Here is a 22,025-nt window from a genome sequence, read left to right as displayed (position 1 = left end):
GGGAAACCATTTGATTAAAGAGTGACTGTCCCTGTAAAGCAAGTAACTCTTTGAAAACAGCTTATGTGGCATCGATATGAGTCAAACATTATTCTAATGTCAAAATTGACTACAAAGGGTCCTTCCGAGTGACGCAGAGGTCTAAGGCACTGCATCGCAGTGCTATAGGGGTCACTACAGACCCAGGTTTGATCCCGGGCTGTCGCGACCGGGAGACCAACTACATCCCATAGCTACTTATTTGCACAATTGGCCCAGCATCGTCTGGGTTAGGGGAAGATTTGGCCCGGCCGGAATGTTCTTCTCCCATCGCACTCTAGCGACTCCTTGTGGCAGGTTCCTTGCACACTGACTTGTGTTGCCAGTTGTACGGTGTTTCCTCTGACACATTGGTGTGGCTGGCTTCCGGGTTAAGTGAGCAGTGTGTCAAGAAGTAGTGTGGCTTGGCAGGGTCGTGTTTCAGAGGATGCATGGCTCTCGACATTCGCCTCTCCCGAGTCCGTACGGGAGTTGCAGCGATGGGACAAGACTAACTAACAATTGGGGGTAAAAAGTACTAATAATAAAAAATACAAAAGTAAATGGAAACATTTTGGTCATGAAGTCAGTCTCGTCTAAAACTGAGTTTAGAACCTCAGCGTGTCACAAAGAATAAATTAAAGTGGGGTTTGGATTACAATTATGTCAACAAATCATGCCCCCTTTTGCCAAGCTCCAGGTGCAAATCACCCCTTCGCCCACTTCACTTCCCTTCATTGAATGGGGCTCCATTGTTTCATAGCCCCCAAAGCATTCAAAGGATCACGGGCCCTATACAGATTGATCATACATCCACAGCCAAAGTTCTATGGTTGACATGCTCTGCTGAAGGACCCCAGCTAGTATGCAGAATAGGTGCTTGGAGTTCGTCGTCTCCCAATTATGCAGCAGTAACGCCTGCTTGGTCTGCAACGACCGGTAGTGGTCAGTATAACCAGAGATACTGAAATATAATGACTTCTGGTACAGCTTAGCTAATGCCGTTAAATACCGTTATTGCTGGTTATGGAGGTAACCATATTATTTTATAAAGTGAGGCAGGCTAGCTAATGTTAGCCTACAAGGCAGATTTGCATGTTAGTTCGTTGCGCATACAAGTGTTTTCTTTATCTTTTAGTGCAAAACTAAATAATGGATGCAGCTATGGTGGTAGTTAACTTATGTCTGAGTCTGACTGATACAGTGAACTAGGAGCAACAACCCGTAATGGTGTCACCAGGCTGAATCTGATCCAATCTGGAGCTACAGTCAGTCTACATCTGTAAAGCATAGACTTATGTTTTCCATTAGTTACTACACCTATAAAGTCAGAATTGTCTATCTTAAAAATGTATGAAAACAAAAATGTGCTTTTTGGTCTTAAATGAAGGTCAGGCATTAGGGTAGCAGTGTGTTTTAAGATTAGGGTTAGGTTTAAAATCACATTTTATGAAGTGAAATTGTAGGAATAGACAGGCTTTAAGACTTTGTGGCTGTGGTAACTAGTGACGACCTAGAATTAGCTTGACCCTAGTTACTGCCCTGATTACACAGGTGGCTTCATCAACAACGGTAATGTATGTTATGCCCGGTTTGATAAACTAGTAGGTTAATTACACAGCCTAACAGATACAAGCAGTAGTCATTTTGGTTGTGAAGTGCATTACCCAAAAGCGTTGTCCTTTCTTTATAACAAAATGCAGTTCATCACTTGGCTGTCTAGTATATCACCCTGTCACAGTCAACCCAGTCAACACCACCTCATAAGATGAGGAAGTACATTGTTTGTAAGGATTGCCTGCTGTAATTGTTTCGGAGATATCCAGTTTGCAGCCTAACATGCAACATAGAGAAGACCAGCAAGAGGACCCTCAGCATCACGCAGACATGCCCTCTCTGTGAGCATTCCTATAAATGGAACAGGGAGGACACTTGAATCAGGTTGGTGACATTTGACATGGTAAAAGGTCAAAACAGTTTCGAGGTTTGTCCCAATTTACCTTCATAACCGAGCCTGGTGGAACCAGCCTGATTGCTACGTTTCCCATTTTATTTTATTCCACTTCACATATCATGATATCTGAAGTGAAATAGAAAGGTGAACGCATAGATCAGGTTGGTTCCACCATGAAGTTGGTCCCTCTCTGTTCGGACGGCGTTCGGCAGTCGAAGTCACCGACCTTCTAGCCATCGCAGATCCACTTTTCATTTTCTATTGGGTTTGTCTTGTCTTCCATCACACCTGGTTCCAATTCCATCTATGACATGTTGTGTATTTAATCCTCTGTTCCCCCCCATGTCCTTGTGGGTAATTGTTTCTTGTAGTGCTTGTGCAACGGTATGCTGGTATTTACCGGGTTTTGTTTTGTATTGTATTGTATTGTATTGTATTGTATTGTATTGTATTGTATTGTATTGTATTGTTTTGTATTTACCATTTATTGTATTGTTCTGTTGACGGTGGTTTATGGATATTAAACGACACCGTTGTAAATCAGTTTCCGCTCTCCTGCGCCTGACTTCTCTGCCTCCAGTACGCACCTCACTACATATCTAGCTGTTCTGGTGGGAAAAAAACTGCACTCCAGTAGTAAAGTTAGCAGGGCAAATTTAAATAAATGGCCCTAATGCTGCAAAAGAAAATGTAGTTCTGAAACCAAGAAAACAATATATAATCTGCCTGCTCCGTCTCCTGTAGATTGAAGAAACTCACTTGAATTGAATAATATCGTAAAGAGGCTAAGAAAATAACTATTCACTATCTCAATGCCGGCCTCGTTGTAGACCTTGAACACCTTCTCGATGGCGTTGACGTACGCAGCCGTCCGCAGGTCCAGACCCAGGTTGTACTTACTGGCCGTACGCATGATTTGCTGCAGGGGGACAAAAACACACAAACACTAGTTAGATACCAGTTACACTGGCAAAACCAGTCACACACACTGACACAAACATACACAGACACATGGTGGTGTGATTGAGAGGTGCCCCGGGCAAGGGCGGGGGCATTGTCATTATCACAGTCTGTCTCATAGAGAACATATGATTCAATTCTAGGATCTGACTCATCGGCACTAACCTCACCAACACACGCAGACACACACGCACACAGACACACACGTGTACGCACGCTCACACTCTTACCCTGGCAGATCTCTATGGTGTAGGCCAGCCCAGAGTGAACAATGTCCTTCTCAGAAGCACCCTGGAGTGGAGAGAGGAAGGAAAGATGTGTCATCAAACTGCCAACATATTACATAATTTTCATACCACATAGGTTGTGTGTGTGTGTGTGTGTGTGTGTGTGTGTGTGTGTGTGTGTGTGTGTGTGTGTGTGTGTGTGTGTGCGTGCGTGCGTGCGTGCGTGCGTGCGTGCGTGCGTGTGTGCGTGTGTGTGTGTGCTCACAGCGACTCTGGTCTGGAGGTCAGCGGTGGGAACAACAGGGATCGTTCCTCCCTGCTTTCCAAACTCTCCTGAATGGACACTGAGAGACAGCGAGGGATAGAGAGATAAATAGTTAGATGGCAATGTAGCAATGTAACCTGATCATTGGCAACCATCGTATTTTCAAGTATATCCAGTCGATCAACATTCATCCCTGAAGTTTCATCTGGGTTCACTCACACATTTCAGATTAGCATTGTTTTCTTTTATTCAAAACCTGAACGTCAGAAAGGCGTATCTGTCTATCTGGCACGTCACCTTAATGTAACCTCCGTTATATACGAGAGTGGCCAGCGGAAATATCACCAGTTACACTTGTTTTGAGGTCGTCTTTTCAGTTGTCCTTACAACTCTGAAAACACGGCGACAATTTCCAAGAGAGGACACAGTACTGTATCTCCTGCTTCACCGAGGTTGTTAAAGGAAGAGGAAAAGGCTTCAGAACTGAACGAACACAGATCTTCTACAGACAGAGAGACGAGATCAGAAAGCGGACACACAGCTCCAGAGTGAGTACAGATTAAAGACTTCCAATATTAGTCAAGGAAATACAGGGCCCTGCTCCTAATATTTAACCTGGCTTTTTTGTGAAAGAGAATATGTTGTTAATGAGTGACCTAGATAATAAATACATTAACATTCATCTTTATTACAGGTGGTAGTAAACAAACAGTCAAAGGAAATCTAGTTGCCACATCTAGAAATGGCAGAGGTAAGACAACCGAACATATTGCCCCCCCTCATCCCCTACCCTGAGGGGATGACAGATGAAAAGGAAAAGAAAAAATATAAAAAAAAGATTTTGAAGGGAAAGCCAGAGACTTTATATCGTGATGAAAGACAAAATGCTCCGTGCGACCTCATTTTCTACACAACAAATGTTTCTACATGGGAAGAGGAAATACTGAAACACTATCCTGAGGGAAAACAGTGGAGAAAAATTAAAGATGGCAAACAACTGAAAACGAACGCAGGCACTATAAATGTGTATGATACTGGGATAATCATGGTGCAGGGTAATAGTGAGACGTTAATGATATTCCCAAATGATTTCCCAGCCTTGAGAGAGAGAGTGAGAAAGAGCGTCAGGACGACAGAGGATGACTTGAAGAAAATGGCAGAGCTAGGCATTGAGGAAAGAGGAGAGGAGAGGAAAAGAGAGAGCGAGGACATAAAAGAGGAAGACATAAAAGAGGAAGACATAAAAGAGGAAGACATAAAAGAGGAAGACATAAAAGAGGAAGACATAAAGGAAGAGGAGGAAGGAGGAAAAGGGAAGGACTGAACATTCCAGGGCAGATCAGAAGAGAAACATTTTACAGGATGTATAATTTGATGAACAGTTATAATAAAGCCTGCTGTTCCTCTCACCTTATTATTTGAATGTTGTATCTTTTACCTTTTGTTTGTTTTTATTGAGCTTGTATGAAAAATGCATTCATAAGTGCTCACAATCATCATTATCTTGCTTTGGTTATAGTTTCACTTTCCCAATGATAAAGGTGCTTAAAGCAAAAAGGTGGTGGTCCCTGTGAATTTCCCCAGCAATATGTGTTTCATATTGTTTCAAAATGTGTGTTCTAAAATGTATCAAGATTTTAAACGCAATTCTAATAAAGTTTGATTTAACAAGTGTCAGGAGTCAGTGTCACGAACCGGCTCAAAGCCTGTAACAAAGGGAGACAACGTGGAGATAACTGACAAGATGTATGTAAACTTGGTTGGTCCTCACAGTCACACTCCCTCTGTGCCCAGCTTAATCAGAATGAAACTGGTCTGACAGGATTTCAACTGCATGACGTCCCCTATGACTGGCGAACCCATCTCTCAGGTACTGTACATCATTTGATTGTGAGCCAAATGACAAGGTAGCAGCCAGACTGGTTATTCTACACAAAGCCCCATTCTGCACTAACGGTTCTTTTTATTCAGACATTTGGAACAATACAAATAAATATTAACATTTAAAACTATAGAAATATATATACAAAGACTCATAAATATAAAAAAAAGTAACAAAGCCAAATATAAATAAATTGTAGTATATAAATGCACATTTTTATTGCTGACAAACACACAAATACAACTAAATTGCACAAATCATATATCACACAAATAGAATAACACACTTATAAAGAAGAAACTATTGCACTTCAAACAAAAAACACACAAACTAAATTGCACAACTAATTGCATTACTAATTGCATTAGTACTGTACAAAGTTAGAGGTGCGCTATTTAATAGATTCCCCCGCTCCCCCTACCTCGGGCTTCCAGTGGGGAGACCTGAGGTCAACCTACCCCCGTCCCCTTCCCATCTTGTAGTTCTGAGTGGGAGACCTTCCCAGGCAGTAGTAGCCTGTCTAGCTCACAAACTAGAATCAGGGCATCCACTCCGAAAACCGATCGTGCAAATGTCACCATTCAGGAATAAAATAAATAAATAAATAAATAAAATATATATATATATATATATATTTTTTTTTGCGGGCACCCCATGCCGCCCCCAGCTTGCCCATGTCGCCCTCAGCTAGGCGGCTGCCCATGCTGCCCCCAGCTAGGCGGCTGCCCATGCTTCCCCCAGCTAGGCGGCTGCCCATGTCGCCCCCAGCTAGGCGGCGGCCCATGCCCATGCCCATGCCCCCAGCTAGGCGGCTGCCCATGTCGCCCCCAGCTAGGCGGCTGCCCATGCTGCCCCCAGCTAGGCGGCTGCCCATGTCGCCCCCAGCTAGGCGGCTGCCCATGCTGCCCCCAGCTAGGCGGCTGCCCATGTCGCCCCCAGCTAGGCGGCTGCCCATGCTGCCCCCAGCTAGGCGGCTGCCCATGTCGCCCCCAGCTAGGCGGCTGCCCATGTCGCCCCCAGCTAGGCGGCTGCCCATGCTCGCCCCCAGCTAGGCGGCTGCCCATGTCGCCCCCAGCTAGGCGGCTGCCCATGTCGCCCCCAGCTAGGCGGCTGCCCATGTCGCCCCCAGCTAGGCGGCTGCCCATGCTGCCCCCAGCTAGGCGGCTGCCCATGTCGCCCCCAGCTGCCCCCCCAGCTGGCGGCTGCCCCCCCCCAGCTAGGCGGCTGCCCATGTCGCCCCCAGCTAGGCGGCTGCCCATGTGCCCCAGCTGGCGGCTGCCCAGCTGCCCCCAGCTAGGCGGCTGCCCATGCTGCCCCCAGCTAGGCGGCTGCCCATGCGCCCCCAGCTAGGCGGCTGCCCATGCGCCCCCAGCTAGGCGGCTGCCCATGCGCCCCCAGCTAGGCGGCTGCCCCATGCCCATGCCCCCAGCTAGGCGGCTGCCCATGCCCCCCAGCTGCCCCCAGCTAGGCGGCTGCCCATGTCGCCCCCAGCTAGGCGGCTGCCCATGCGCCCCCAGCTGGCGGCTGCCCATGCTGCCCCCAGCTAGGCGGCTGCCCATGCTGCCCCCAGCTAGGCGGCTGCCCATGTCGCCCCCAGCTAGGCGGCTGCCCGGCCCCATGCTGCCCCCAGCTAGGCGGCTGCCCATGCGGCTGGCGGCTGCCCATGTCGCCCCCAGCTAGGCGGCTGCCCATGTGCCCCCAGCTAGGCGGCTGCCCATGCTGCCCCCAGCTAGGCGGCTGCCCCAGCTAGGCGGCTGCCCATGTGCCCCCAGCTGCCCCCAGGCGGCTGCCCATGCTGCCCCCAGCTAGGCGGCTGCCCATGTGCCCCCAGCTAGGCGGCTGCCCATGTCGCCCCCAGCTAGGCGGCTGCCCATGCTGCCCCCAGCTAGCTGCCCATGTCGCCCCCAGCTAGGCGGCTGCCCATGTCGCCCCCAGCTAGGCGGCTGCCCATGTCGCCCCCAGCTAGGCGGCTGCCCATGTGCCCCCAGCTAGGCGGCTGCCCATGCCCCCCAGCTGCTGCCCATGTCGCCCCCAGCTAGGCGGCTGCCCATGTCGCCCCCAGCTAGGCGGCTGCCCATGTCCCCCCAGCTGGCGGCTGCCCATGCCCCCCAGCTAGGCGGCTGCCCATGTCGCCCCCAGCTAGGCGGCTGCCCATGTCGCCCCCAGCTAGGCGGCTGCCCATGTCCCCCCAGCTGGCGGCTGCCCATGTCGCCCCCAGCTAGGCGGCCCCCAGCTGGCGGCTGCCCATGTCGCCCCCAGCTAGGCGGCTGCCCATGTCGCCCCCAGCTAGGCGGCTGCCCATGTCGCCCCCAGCTAGGCGGCTGCCCATGTCGCCCCCAGCTAGGCGGCTGCCCATGTCGCCCCCAGCTAGGCGGCTGCCCATGTCGCCCCCAGCTAGGCGGCTGCCCATGTCGCCCCCAGCTGGGCGGCTGCCCATGTCGCCCCCAGCTAGGCGGCTGCCCATGTCGCCCCCAGCTAGGCGGCTGCCCATGTCGCCCCCAGCTAGGCGGCTGCCCATGTCGCCCCCAGCTAGGCGGCTGCCCATGCTGCCCCCAGCTAGGCGGCTGCCCATGCTGCCCCCAGCTAGGCGGCTGCCCATGTCGCCCCCAGCTAGGCGGCTGCCCATGCTGCCCCCATCTAGGCGGCTGCCCATGCTGCCCCCAGCTAGGCGGCTGCCCATGCTGCCCTCAGCTAGGCGGCTGCCCATGTCGCCTATGCCTAAATCCGCCACTGATTCCACATGTCAACTTAATGTGAAGAGATGCTATTTCTTATTTCCTTGTTCACTCTTACACAATAGTGAGGACAACATTAGTTACCTGAATACTGCTCTTGCAGACTAGCAGACTGAAACCTGAGTGGATTCACTAAAACTAAATCTGACGGTTCTATGAGAAAATAGAGAACAGAGAACAGAGAAAAATGAGTGTCCCCCTGCCTGAGAGGTGAGTCCCTGGATGACTCTTTTCCAGTCGCTAGTGAAAGTCTACACACACCTTGCACAGTCTGCACATTTCCTGCCGTATGAAGGAATTATCTGTGTAGGTCACACTACTTCTCAAAAGTAGTGCTATAGGGGTCACTACAGACAACTGACAATATAGTATATCACCCTGTCACAGCCAAGCCCAGCTCATAAGATGAGGAAGTACATTCTTTATGAGTATTGCCTGCTGCAGTTGTTCGAGATGTCCAGTTTTCAGCCAAACATGCAACATAGAGAAGACCAGCAAGTGAACCCTCAGCATCACGCAGACATGCCTTCGCTGTGAGCATTCCTATAAATGTACCGGGAGGACACTTGAATCAGGTTGGTGACATTTGACCTGGTCATAGTCAAACCAGTTTTGAGTTTTGTTCCAATTTACCTTCATAATTGTTACGAGAATTTTGTTCTCAATGTTCTTAAACTGAACTTCAATTAAACTACTCAGTCTGCAACCCAGAGTTTGTAAGATTCTGGTTGAATGAAACAGACAGAATCCCAGCTTACAATAGTCAACATTTTTATACACAAGAGCTCTAACATCATACAATGGTTATATACCTCATATTTGGTCATAACTGCCCCCCCCCCTCTTCTCCCAACACTGTCAATACAATTGACCAGTCTTCACCTACACATACATTGCTTGTCATATCCTGCAACATGTTACATCATCTCCTGCAAGCCTAATGGGTTTTCCCCTCCCTGGGTGGGGAGGCCTCTTTTCCTGTTATCAGTTTCACAGTGGTCACAAGTTGTCTGTTGACAGTTCCTCTTTTCCTGTGCACACACACACTGTCTCGCCTACATTGCTAAATAGTAAAGTCTTAACTTGTCCAAAGCACAAACATTAAATAATTCTAGTCGTATGATTACAAATACATTTCCCTCCACTATACAGTGACAGGGTGGAATACATTTAGTCATTATCTTAACATCCCCTTAAACATATAAATAACATAGTTTTGTCTAGTACTATTTTAAATGTTTTATTATTGAATTGAATGGTATTAGTCAAAATGGAGAGAGAGAAACCTTGTGTATTCTGCACCAGGGTCAGGGAACTCCTGTTGTATACAGGACACCAGGGTCAGGGAACTCCTGTTGTATACAGGACACCAGGGTCAGGGAACTCCTGTTGTATACAGGACACCAGGGTCAGGGAACTCCTGTTGTATACAGGACACCAGGGTCAGGGAACTCCTGTTGTATACAGGACACCAGGTTCAGGGAACTCCTGTTGTATACGGGACACCAGGGTCAGGGAACTCCTGTTGTATACAGGACACCAGGGTCAGGGAACTCCTGTTGTATACAGGACACCAGGGTCAGGGAACTCCTGTTGTATACGGGACACCAGGGTCAGGGAACTCCTGTTGTTGGACACCAGGGTCAGGAACTCCTGTTGTATACAGGACACCAGGGTCAGGGAACTCCTGTTGTATACAGGACACCAGGTTCAGGGAACTCCTGTTGTATACGGACACCAGGGTCAGGGAACTCCTGTTGTATACAGGACACCAGGGTCAGGGAACTCCTGTTGTATACAGGACACCAGGGTCAGGGAACTCCTGTTGTATACGGGACACCAGGGTCAGGGAACTCCTGTTGTATACGGGACACCAGGGTCAGGGAACTCCTGTTGTATACAGGACACCAGGGTCAGGGAACTCCTGTTGTATACGGGACACCAGGGTCAGGGAACTCCTGTTGTATACGGGACACCAGGGTCAGGGAACTCCTGTTGTATACGGGACACCAGGGTCAGGGAACTCCTGTTGTATACGGGACACCAGGGTCAGGGAACTCCTGTTGTATACGGGACACCAGGGTCAGGGAACTCCTGTTGTATACGGGACACCAGGGTCAGGGAACTCCTGTTGTATACGGGACACCAGGGTCAGGAAACTCCTGTTGTATACGGGACACCAGGGTCAGGGAACTCCTGTTGTATACAGGACACCAGGGTCAGGGAACTCCTGTTGTATACGGGACACCAGGGTCAGGGAACTCCTGTTGTATACAGGACACCAGGGTCAGGGAACTCCTGTTGTATACAGAACACCAGGGTCAGGGAACTCCTGTTGTATACGGGACACCAGGGTAAGGGAACTCCTGTTGTATACAGGACACCAGGGTCAGGAACTCCTGTTGTACCAGGGTCAGGGAACTCCTGTTGTATACAGGGACACCAGGGTCAGGGAACTCCTGTTGTATACGGGACACCAGGGTCAGGGAACTCCTGTTGTATACGGGACACCAGGGTCAGGGAACTCCTGTTGTATACAGGACACCAGGGTCAGGGAACTCCTGTTGTATACAGGACACCAGGGTCAGGGAACTCCTGTTGTATACAGGACACCAGGGTCAGGGAACTCCTGTTGTATACAGGACACCAGGGTCAGGGAACTCCTGTTGTATACAGGACACCAGGGTCAGGGAACTCCTGTTGTATACAGGACACCAGGGTCAGGGAACTCCTGTTGTATACAGGACACCAGGGTCAGGGAACTCCTGTTGTATACGGGACACCAGGGTCAGGGAACTCCTGTTGTATACAGGACACCAGGTTCAGGGAACTCCTGTTGTATACAGGACACCAGGGTCAGGGAACTCCTGTTGTATACGGGACACCAGGGTCAGGGAACTCCTGTTGTATACAGGGCACCAGGGTCAGGGAACTCCTGTTGTATACGGGACACCAGGTTCAGGGAACTCCTGTTGTATACAGGACACCAGGGTCAGGGAACTCCTGTTGTATACAGGACACCAGGGTCAGGGAACTCCTGTTGTATACAGGACACCAGGGTCAGGGAACTCCTGTTGTATACGGGACACCAGGGTCAGGGAACTCCTGTTGTATACAGGACACCAGGGTCAGGGAACTCCTGTTGTATACGGGACACCAGGGTCAGGGAACTCCTGTTGTATACGGGACACCAGGGTCAGGGAACTCCTGTTGTATACAGGACACCAGGGTCAGGGAACTCCTGTTGTATACAGGACACCAGGGTCAGGGAACTCCTGTTGTATACAGGACACCAGGGTCAGGGAACTCCTGTTGTATACAGGACACCAGGGTCAGGGAACTCCTGTTGTATACAGGACACCAGGGTCAGGGAACTCCTGTTGTATACAGGACACCAGGGTCAGGGAACTCCTGTTGTATACAGGACACCAGGGTCAGGGAACTCCTGTTGTATACAGGACACCAGGGTCAGGGAACTCCTGTTGTATACAGGACACCAGGGTCAGGGAACTCCTGTTGTATACGGGACACCAGGTTCAGGGAACTCCTGTTGTATACAGGACACCAGGGTCAGGGAACTCCTGTTGTATACAGGACACCAGGGTCAGGGAACTCCTGTTGTATACAGGACACCAGGGTCAGGGAACTCCTGTTGTATACAGGACACCAGGGTCAGGGAACTCCTGTTGTATACGGGACACCAGGGTCAGGGAACTCCTGTTGTATACAGGGCACCAGGGTCAGGGAACTCCTGTTGTATACGGGACACCAGGTTCAGGGAACTCCTGTTGTATACAGGACAACAGGGTCAAGGAACTCCTGTTGTATTCAGGACACCAGGGTCAGGGAACTCCTGTTGTATACAGGACACCAGGGTCAGGGAACTCCTGTTGTATACAGGACACCAGGGTCAGGGAACTCCTGTTGTATACAGGACACCAGGGTCAGGGAACTCCTGTTGTATACAGGACACCAGGGTCAGGGAACTCCTGTTGTATACAGGACACCAGGGTCAGGGAACTCCTGTTGTATACAGGACACCAGGGTCAGGGAACTCCTGTTGTATACGGGACACCAGGGTCAGGGAACTCCTGTTGTATACAGGACACCAGGGTCAGGGAACTCCTGTTGTATACGGGACACCAGGGTCAGGGAACTCCTGTTGTATACAGGACACCAGGGTCAGGGAACTCCTGTTGTATACAGGACACCAGGGTCAGGGAACTCCTGTTGTATACAGGACACCAGGGTCAGGGAACTCCTGTTGTATACAGGACACCAGGGTCAGGGAACTCCTGTTGTATATAGGACACCAGGGTCAGGGAACTCCTGTTGTATACAGGACACCAGGGTCAGGGAACTCCTGTTGTATACAGGACACCAGGGTCAGGGAACTCCTGTTGTATGTATACAGGACACCAGGGTCAGGGAACTCCTGTTGTATACGGGACACCAGGTTCAGGGAACTCCTGTTGTATACAGGACACCAGGGTCAGGGAACTCCTGTTGTATACAGGACACCAGGGTCAGGGAACTCCTGTTGTATAGGGGACACCAGGGTCAGGGAACTCCTGTTGTATACGGGACACCAGGGTCAGGGAACTCCTGTTGTATACAGGGCACCAGGGTCAGGGAACTCCTGTTGTATACGGGACACCAGGTTCAGGGAACTCCTGTTGTATACAGGACACCAGGGTCAAGGAACTCCTGTTGTATACAGGACACCAGGGTCAGGGAACTCCTGTTGTATACAGGACACCAGGGTCAGGGAACTCCTGTTGTATACAGGACACCAGGGCCAGGGAACTCCTGTTGTATACAGGACACCAGGGTCAGGGAACTCCTGTTGTATACAGGACACCAGGGTCAGGGAACTCCTGTTGTATACAGGACACCAGGGTCAGGGAACTCCTGTTGTATACAGGACACCAGGGTCAGGGAACTCCTGTTGTATACAGGACACCAGGGTCAGGGAATTCCTGTTGTATACAGGACACCAGGGTCAGGGAACTCCTGTTGTATACAGGACACCAGGGTCAGGGAACTCCTGTTGTATACAGGACACCAGGGTCAGGGAACTCCTGTTGTATACAGGACACCAGGTTCAGGGAACTCCTGTTGTATACAGGACACCAGGGTCAGGGAACTCCTGTTGTATACAGGACACCAGGGTCAGGGAACTCCTGTTGTATACGGGACACCAGGTTCAGGGAACTCCTGTTGTATACAGGACACCAGGGTCAGGGAACTCCTGTTGTATACAGGACACCAGGGTCAGGGAACTCCTGTTGTATAGGGGACACCAGGGTCAGGGAACTCCTGTTGTATACGGGACACCAGGGTCAGGGAACTCCTGTTGTATACAGGGCACCAGGGTCAGGGAACTCCTGTTGTATACGGGACACCAGGTTCAGGGAACTCCTGTTGTATACAGGACACCAGGGTCAAGGAACTCCTGTTGTATACAGGACACCAGGGTCAGGGAACTCCTGTTGTATACAGGACACCAGGGTCAGGGAACTCCTGTTGTATACAGGACACCAGGGGGTCAGGGAACTCCTGTTGTATACAGGACACCAGGGTCAGGGAACTCCTGTTGTATACAGGACACCAGGGTCAGGGAACTCCTGTTGTATACAGGACACCAGGGTCAGGGAACTCCTGTTGTATACAGGACACCAGGGTCAGGGAACTCCTGTTGTATACAGGACACCAGGGTCAGGGAACTCCTGTTGTATACAGGACACCAGGGTCAGGGAACTCCTGTTGTATACAGGACACCAGGGTCAGGGAACTCCTGTTGTATACAGGACACCAGGTTCAGGGAACTCCTGTTGTATACAGGACACCAGGGTCAGGGAACTCCTGTTGTATACAGGACACCAGGGTCAGGGAACTCCTGTTGTATACAGGACACCAGGGTCAGGGAACTCCTGTTGTATACAGGACACCAGGGTCAGGGAACTCCTGTTGTATACAGGACACCAGGGTCAGGGAACTCCTGTTGTATACAGGACACCAGGGTCAGGGAACTCCTGTTGTATACAGGACACCAGGTTCAGGGAACTCCTGTTGTATACAGGACACCAGGTTCAGGGAACTCCTGTTGTATACAGGACACCAGGGTCAGGGAACTCCTGTTGTATACAGGACACCAGGGTCAGGGAACTCCTGTTGTATACGGGACACCAGGTTCAGGGAACTCCTGTTGTATACAGGACACCAGGGTCAGGGAACTCCTGTTGTATACAGGACACCAGGGTCAGGGAACTCCTGTTGTATAGGGGACACCAGGGTCAGGGAACTCCTGTTGTATACGGGACACCAGGGTCAGGGAACTCCTGTTGTATACAGGGCACCAGGGTCAGGGAACTCCTGTTGTATACGGGACACCAGGTTCAGGGAACTCCTGTTGTATACAGGACACCAGGGTCAGGGAACTCCTGTTGTATACAGGACACCAGGGTCAGGGAACTCCTGTTGTATACAGGACACCAGGGTCAGGGAACTCCTGTTGTATACAGGACACCAGGGTCAGGGAACTCCTGTTGTATACAGGACACCAGGGTCAGGGAACTCCTGTTGTATACAGGACACCAGGGTCAGGGAACTCCTGTTGTATACGGGACACCAGGGTCAGGGAACTCCTGTTGTATACAGGACACCAGGGTCAGGGAACTCCTGTTGTATACGGGACACCAGGGTCAGGGAACTCCTGTTGTAGCAGTGTGAAGCGCAATTGAGTTTGCATCATCTGTGGATCTGTTGGGGCGGTATGTGAATTAGGGTGGGTACATGGTGTCAAGGATGATGGTGTTAATTTGTGCCATGACCAGCCTTGTAAAACACTTCATGATTACAGATGTGACTGCTACGGGATGATAGTCATTCAGGCAGATCGTCAATGATCTTGAGTGGCAGGCTTGTCGCATTCAGATTCATCCTCCCACGGGCCCTTCCCAGAGGGCCATGGCTACTGGGTGAGGATGGCAAATCTCTGCGTACGCTTGGGTCAGAAGATCCCTGCGTAACGGTGGTTACCAGGACTGGTTGTAAAGCAGGAAAGTGATCTCTGCTAAACAGGGCACCCCTGGTTATCGAGGGGCTCGAAGATGAGGGATAAGCCTGTTACATCACTCTGCTAAGAGTGAGGGGTACCAGGCAGAGGGGAGAGAAAAAGCATAGGGCATCACCCTTAACTCTACCTACTGTACATGTACATACTGCCTCAACTAATCGGTGCCCCCACACATGGACTCTGTACCGGCACCCCCCTGTATATATTGTTATTGTTTTACTGCTGCTCTTTAATTACTTGTTACTTTTAAAAAAACAGATAAGAATAAAATATAAAACTGCACTGTTGGTTAGGGGCACGTAAGTAGACAGTACAACAGTACCTGTTGTACTCGGCACATGATTAATAAAATTGTATTTTATTTGACAGGGTGTGCCAGCGCTTCCATCCCTAGTGGTGCGTTTATCACCGTATAGGGATGGAGTCTCCAAAAACACTCATAGAGTTGTCGCTTCAAACAATTTGTCTCTTGATTCAGTCTCGATAGATGCAGAAAGCAGGCTCTCAGAAGTGGGTAATGTGCCAGCGCACGCGAGTCATGCCCACTGCTAGGGGAGCAGAGAGGGTGTCCCAGTTAACTGCCTGAGGCCTATGAGCATAGTTTTTCTTGCAAAGCATGCTTGATTCTCTTGGACCTCGCCCCTAGAAAGTGGCCACTGGCATTGGCTATTCTGGGTCACCGAACAGGGCTTTGCAGGAGAGAGCAGCCAACGGAATGGTGTAATCCATCAACAGGTGTAGGTAGAAGTAAGAAGGAAACATGCTGGTTGCATAGATGGGTAAAACGTAATTTGGATAGTCCATCTGTAGATGTTCTACAAACTCTCCGTAACATTTCAACTAACTATCCACTAACCCTAGCTCTAAATCCTAACATTAACCCTTATCCTAACCCTAAATGTAATCCTTGCCCTTACCCTAACCTTAAGGGGAGAGAGTTTTAACTTAGATGGCACAAAAACTACCGAATGTTAGGTGAACTGGGCCAGAGAGCCAAACTAGCAGTGTGGCAGGCCGCTACAGCGTTATGCCTAGGTTAGCAGCAGTGTTGACTGGACACTTGAACTCGTGGCGAAATCCCGCACGGTGAAGGCTTCACCGTGCGCTGCCACTTTAAGAGCGCATCAGCAGTAAGGAAGGAGGAAATAAAGACAGCTTTTTCAGCTCTCTGGGGAGGAGCTCTTGGTTGGCGCGACAGTTTGATTGTGTGTGCTATGCTGCATATGTTTGTCTTATTTTCAGCGTGTGTAGTGTATAACGTATTTAACTCAATCATCGGTGTGACAGCTCTAGGTCGTGGTTGTTATCGTTTGGGACCTCGCCGGTTATGGATAGCATGGATTAGTTGCAACATTGTTGCGAAGTTTTGACATACAAACCAACAAACCATCAGACAGTACACCAGCAAGCCTGAAGAGCACAGCTAATATCTCTCTTGTTCTCTTTCTCTTCCCGCTATCTTCCAGTGCTTTACCCTGCAACAGACTTTCTATTTTTCAAATGCACTTCCCATTGAAGTTCATGAGAGCTGGACTATTATTGCTCTGCCAGAAGTATTTGGGTGGACATTTTAGTTAAAAAGGAGGTTGTTTGCAAGTTGTGTATTGTTATTTGAACTGTATTGAGGTGGGGTGTACTAATGACATGTGGCCGAGAAGATTGTGGACATTTTTCCTCGTGGAGTGCAATGTAATCATGTGGTTAGAGCATTGGACTAGTTAACTGTAAGGCTGCAAGATTGAATCCCCCGAGCTGACAAGGTGAAAATCTTTCATTCTGCCCCTGAACAAGGCAGTTAACCCACCGTTCCTAGGCCGTCATTGAAAATAAGAATGTGTTCTTAATTAACTGACTTGCCTAGTTAAATAAAAGGTATAAAAAATTTGGGGCAAAATCAGCGCCCAAAAATACCGATTAACAATTGTTATGAAAACTTGAAATCGGCCCTAATTAATCGGCCATTCCGATTAATCAGTCGACCTCTAGTTCATAGACACAACAAAGGCTTTTACGAGGAGCCTGCCTGTTACTTGAATACAGTAGAAGCCAAGGTAAGTTGCTAGTTAGCATTAAACTTCTTATAAAAAAACAATCAATCAATCATAATCACGAGTTATAACTACTAATCCAGGTTAGCAGGCAATATTAATCAGGTGAAATTGTGTTACTTCTCTTGCGTTCATTGCACGCAGAGTCAGGGTATATGCAACAGTTTGGTCAGCCTGGCTCATTGCGAACTAATTTGCCAGAATTTTACATAATTATGACATAACATTGAAGGTTGTGCAATGTAACAACAATATTTAGACTTGGGGATGCCACACATTAGATAAAATACCGAATGGTTCCGTATTTCACTGAAATAATAAACGTTTTGTTTTCGAAATGATAGTTTCCGAATTCGACCATATTAATGACCTAAGGCTCGTATTTATGTGTGTTATGTTATAATTAAGTCTGATTTGATAGAGCAGTCTGACTGAGCAGCAGCAGGCTCGTAATCATTCATTCAAACAGCACTTTAGTGCGTTTTGCCAGCAGCTCTTCGCAAGCACAGCGCTGTTTATGACTTCAAGCTGATCAGCCTAATGGCTGTTGTAACCGTTGTGAAATGGCTAGCTCGTTCGCTGGGTGTGCGCTAATAGCATTTCAAACGTAACTCGCTCTGAGACTTGGAGTAGTTATTCCCCTTGCTCTGCAAGGTCCGCGGCTTTTGAGGAGCGATGGGAAACGTTGCTTCGAGTGTGGCTGTTGATGTGTTCCTGATTTGAGCCCAGGTAGGGGCGAGGAGAGGGACGGAAGCTATACTGTTACACTGGCAATACTATAGTGCCTATAAGAACATCCAATAGTCAAAGGTATATGAAATACAAATGGTATAGGAGATAAATAGTCCTTTAAATACTATATTAACTACAACCTAAAACCTCTTACCTTGGAATATTGAAGTCTCATGTTAAAAGGAACCACCAATTTTCATATGTTCTCATGTTCTGAGCAAGGAACTTAAACATGAACTTTCTTACATGGCACATATTGCACTTTTACTTTCTTCTCCAACACTTTGTTTTTGCATTATCTAAACCAAATTGAACATGTTTCATTATTTATTTGAGGCTAAATTGATTTTATTGATGTATTATATTAAGTTAAAATAAGTGTTCATTCAGTATTATTGTAATTGTCATTATTACAACAAAAGAAATTGGCCGATTTGAATCAGTATCGGCTTTTTTGGTCCTCCAATTATCGGTATCGGCATTGAAAGATCATTATCGGTCGACCTCTTCTATGAACACCCCCCACATTCATACCCTCTGTACTCCTCCACTGGAAGATAATACATATGACTGCAAATCCTCTGTTGATGACTGGATTCTTTCTTGAATGAAGTTGCTGTTCAATTGCTCTGCCATTTATTATTATTATTATTATTATTATTATTGTATGTGGTATTCTTGGTGGGGTTACCCCTGTGCTGTGCTGTATTCTCTTTTCTCTCCACTGGCTATCTGGTAAACAGGCAGTCTCTTCTGCTGATGTGTGTGGGTCTGGTAGTGGTACTCTCTCTATTCTACTCTTTTCCTTTTGGCATGGTTAATACCTGCCTGGCGCCTGAACAAACGCTTTATCTTTACCCCTGTCTAATAAATACTGCTACCAACTAGGACGGGAGACCCACGGTAAACATTTTAATAAAGGCATTTATAGTAAAATATAATTAGTAATGGGAATGAGAGGGCTACTTATGCCATGTTGGGAAGGGATCACAGCAGTGATTTGAATGAGGGTATGAAGCATGAATTAAGGTGTTCAGAGGCTTGACTTCAGTGCAGGACCTGGGTTGAGATGTTCAGAGGATTCAGTGCAGGACAAGCTCATCATGGATGGATGGTGTTGGAGAAGAACTCCAACACCATGAGGACAGGATTTGACTGGGAAGATAAAAAAAACCCAACTTAAAACACAATTAGACCAAAGAGCTAAGAATGGGTTAGTCAAAGCATGAATTACAATCACATTTATGTGGAATAATGTGATTGTTATTAAAACTACATGCAGTAATGAGAGAATTGACAGGGCTACTCAGTGTGTCACGCCCTGACCTTAGAGACTTTTTAGGTCTCTATTTGGTTTGGTGAGGGTGTGATTTGGGTGGGCATTCTATCTTCTATGTTTTTGTATTTCTATGTTTTGGCCGGGTATGGTTCTCAATCAGGGACAGCTGCCTATCGTTGTCTCTGATTGGGAATCATACTTAGGCAGCATTTTCCCCTTTTGTCATTGTGGGAAGTTGTCTTTGTTAGGGGCACTGTAGCCCTTGTAAGCTTCACGGTCGTTTTTGTTATTTCTTGTTTTGTTGGCAACATTTTACTAAATAAAAGAAAATGTACGCTCACCACGCTGCACCTTGGTCTTCCTTGAACGACGGCCGTGACACAGTGCCTGTAGAGGAAATATTCAGTGAGCCAGTGAATGAGAGGGCACATGAGACATGGCTTCAGTTCAGTACAGAGTTGAAACTGGAAGTGGAGTAGTCATCTCCACTTAAATCAGGGAAAAGAAGGGCATTTCGCTGTAAATAGCAGATACTGTACGTTCCAATTACAATTACATACTGTATTTCCATTACAACAGTGCCATCATAGGTTTGGGCAACAAGTTTCTCCATTAAGTTCAACTCCGACAAAGTCAAACACAGACTGCGCATCTCGCCCACTTGACACATCAAAGTAGCCCAAGAAAAGTTCATGAATAAAGCCCGGATCATCCGCATACCTGACAACAACTGCAAGTGACAGCTGATGTCTGTGGTTTCCTCCATTTGCCAATGTGATTTTTTTTGACTGTCAACCTCTCTTTTAATCTCACTTTTAATGGATTTATTTCGACATCACAGAGAAAACAGCAGAAATGTCCATGTGCTCAGCAAGTAAAGCGTAATAATGTGAAATGACCTCTGCAAGCTCCTACTAGTTGCCCTTGTTAGCGGAACTTTCCCTCATCTTGTCCCCTTGCTTTGTCCCACAAAATACATCTCTGGTTTGAGGTCTCTGTAAACTATGCCAAGATGGTGCAGGTGGTCGAGGGCCAGAGCCAGCTCTGCTAGGTAGAATTGGACATCTTCCTCTATAAACATAACCTAGTGAGAACTGGACACATTTTACTGTTTGTTCTGGCCTCGGAAGGAAGAGTCACACAACTCCTAATACAACATTATATCATATTATTACTAAATACAGTTAACAGCTACAGTACACCTAAAATAATATTATATACATTATATTAAGTTAATAACACAATTTACACATTTAAATACAGCCATATTGTTTATATCATTGTACATTGTGGCCAGTTTATTAGGTTCACAATAATGGTTCGCTCCGACATTGAGTCACGTGACCGTGGCTTGCTATATAAAGCAGACAGACAGGCATCGAGGCATTCAGTTACTGTTTGATTGAACGTTAGAATGGGGAATATGAATGACGTAAGCCACTGCGTGTGGTATGATCGTCGGTGCCAGGCGCGCCGTGCCGTATCTCAGAAACGTCTGGCCTCTTTGGGTTTTCACGCACGACAGTGCCTAGGGTTTACCCGAGAATGGTGCGACAAACAAAAACAACCAGTCAGAGGCAGTCCTGTGGGCGAAAACAGCTTGTAGATGACAGAGGTCAAAGGAGAATGGCAAGAATTGTGCAAGCTAATAGGCGGGCCACAAACTGGCAAATAATGGCGCAGTACAACAGTGGTGTGCAGAACGACATCTCAGAATGCACAACTCATCATAGATGGGCTTATGCAGCAGACGACAACACCAGGTTCCACTCTTATCAGCTAAAAACAAGAAGCGGCTCCCGTGGGAACACGATCACCAACATTGTACAATTGAGGAGTGAAAAAACATTGCCTGGCCCGACGAATCCCGGGTTCTTGAGGCATTACGCTGAGAGTCAGGATTTGGCGTAAGCAGTCCATGGCCCCACCCTTCCTGGTGTCAATGGCTGGTGGCCTGTACCAATGCCAACTCTTACATGCACAAAAATGCAGTACCCCTGTTTCTCCAACCTCCTAGTTGTGTTGCACAGGTTGAATATGCAGAATCTGATGTGGGCAATGAAAGGGCTTCTTCAACAAAAAATTCACTACATTGTCGTTAGCGTTATCTAGCCGTTCTGGTGGGAAAAACTGCACTCTAGTAGTAAAGTTAGCAGGGCAAATTTAAATAAATGGCCCTAATGCTACAAAAAAAATGTAGTTCTAAAACCAAGAAAACAATATATAATCTGCCTGCTCCGTCTCCTGTAGATTGAAGAAACGAATTTGAATGGAATATCGTAAAAATGCTAAAAAATAACTATTCAATATCTCAATATATCCTACAATGTCACCAACTCGGCAAGCTTCTAAATCACACGTGTAGTACTAGGTACATTTTCTAGGTACATTTTCTGATCCTTTGCTTGGATGGACATGTCAGTTCAATCAGCAATAGCTTTGATTGGTTGAAGGACGTCCTCCGGAATTCATCATAATTACCATGTACTGTAGGTCTATGAAGGGGGGGGTGAGGAGCACGAGCCACATAGGTTTTGTATTGAATTCAATGTACACAGAAAAGGAAGGAAAATAGCTGTCTTCCGGCTATACCGTGGTGCTACCCTAGAAGGTGCTATTGAGACTACTGTTTTAATCAGGTATTTGGTGACGTGTATATATTTAATATAGTTTTATCAAAAAGGATAACTTTTTCGCTCACACTCTTACCCTGGCAGATCTCTCCATGGTGTAGGCCAGGCCAGAGTGAACAATGTCCTTCTCAGAAGCACCCTGGAGTGGAGAGAGGAAGGAAAGATGTGTTGTCAAACTGCCAACATATTACATAATGTGTGTGTGTGTTTGTGT

At 47.9% G+C, this 22,025-nt stretch overlaps 1 protein-coding gene and 1 long non-coding RNA gene across 6 annotated transcripts in view; one reads left to right on the top strand and one right to left on the bottom strand.

Annotated features, from left to right (window-relative positions):
- Positions 1-2,627: 2,627 nt before the first annotated feature.
- Positions 2,628-22,025, bottom strand: part of LOC118357442 (glutamate dehydrogenase, mitochondrial-like) — a 128,585-nt gene continuing 109,187 nt past the window's right edge. For 2 of the 5 annotated variants that reach the window (XM_052478209.1, XM_052478208.1), the window contains exons 12-13: positions 21,888-21,950; positions 2,628-2,891 (exon numbers count right to left, since the gene is read on the bottom strand). In XM_052478209.1, the coding sequence (XP_052334169.1) occupies positions 2,643-2,891; positions 21,888-21,950 (312 nt within the window). In that variant the 3' untranslated portion in view covers positions 2,628-2,642. Of the gene's footprint in view, positions 2,892-3,162; positions 3,224-3,424; positions 3,504-18,958; positions 19,055-19,519; positions 19,566-21,887; positions 21,951-22,025 lie in introns of those variants that run through there. The other 3 variants (XM_052478205.1, XM_052478206.1, XM_052478207.1) reach the window with 3 other exon arrangements.
- Positions 3,498-5,097, top strand: LOC118357447 (uncharacterized). The gene is made up of 2 exons (XR_004820306.2): positions 3,498-3,972; positions 4,119-5,097. It is a non-coding gene; the product is annotated as an uncharacterized LOC118357447 (long non-coding RNA).

Source organism: Oncorhynchus keta, chromosome 24 (genome assembly GCF_023373465.1).
Source record: "Oncorhynchus keta strain PuntledgeMale-10-30-2019 chromosome 24, Oket_V2, whole genome shotgun sequence".
Taxonomy (NCBI): domain Eukaryota; kingdom Metazoa; phylum Chordata; class Actinopteri; order Salmoniformes; family Salmonidae; genus Oncorhynchus; species Oncorhynchus keta.
The sequence above is the reverse complement of the archived record's forward strand: the minus strand, read 5'-3'. Positions and strand labels throughout refer to the sequence as shown.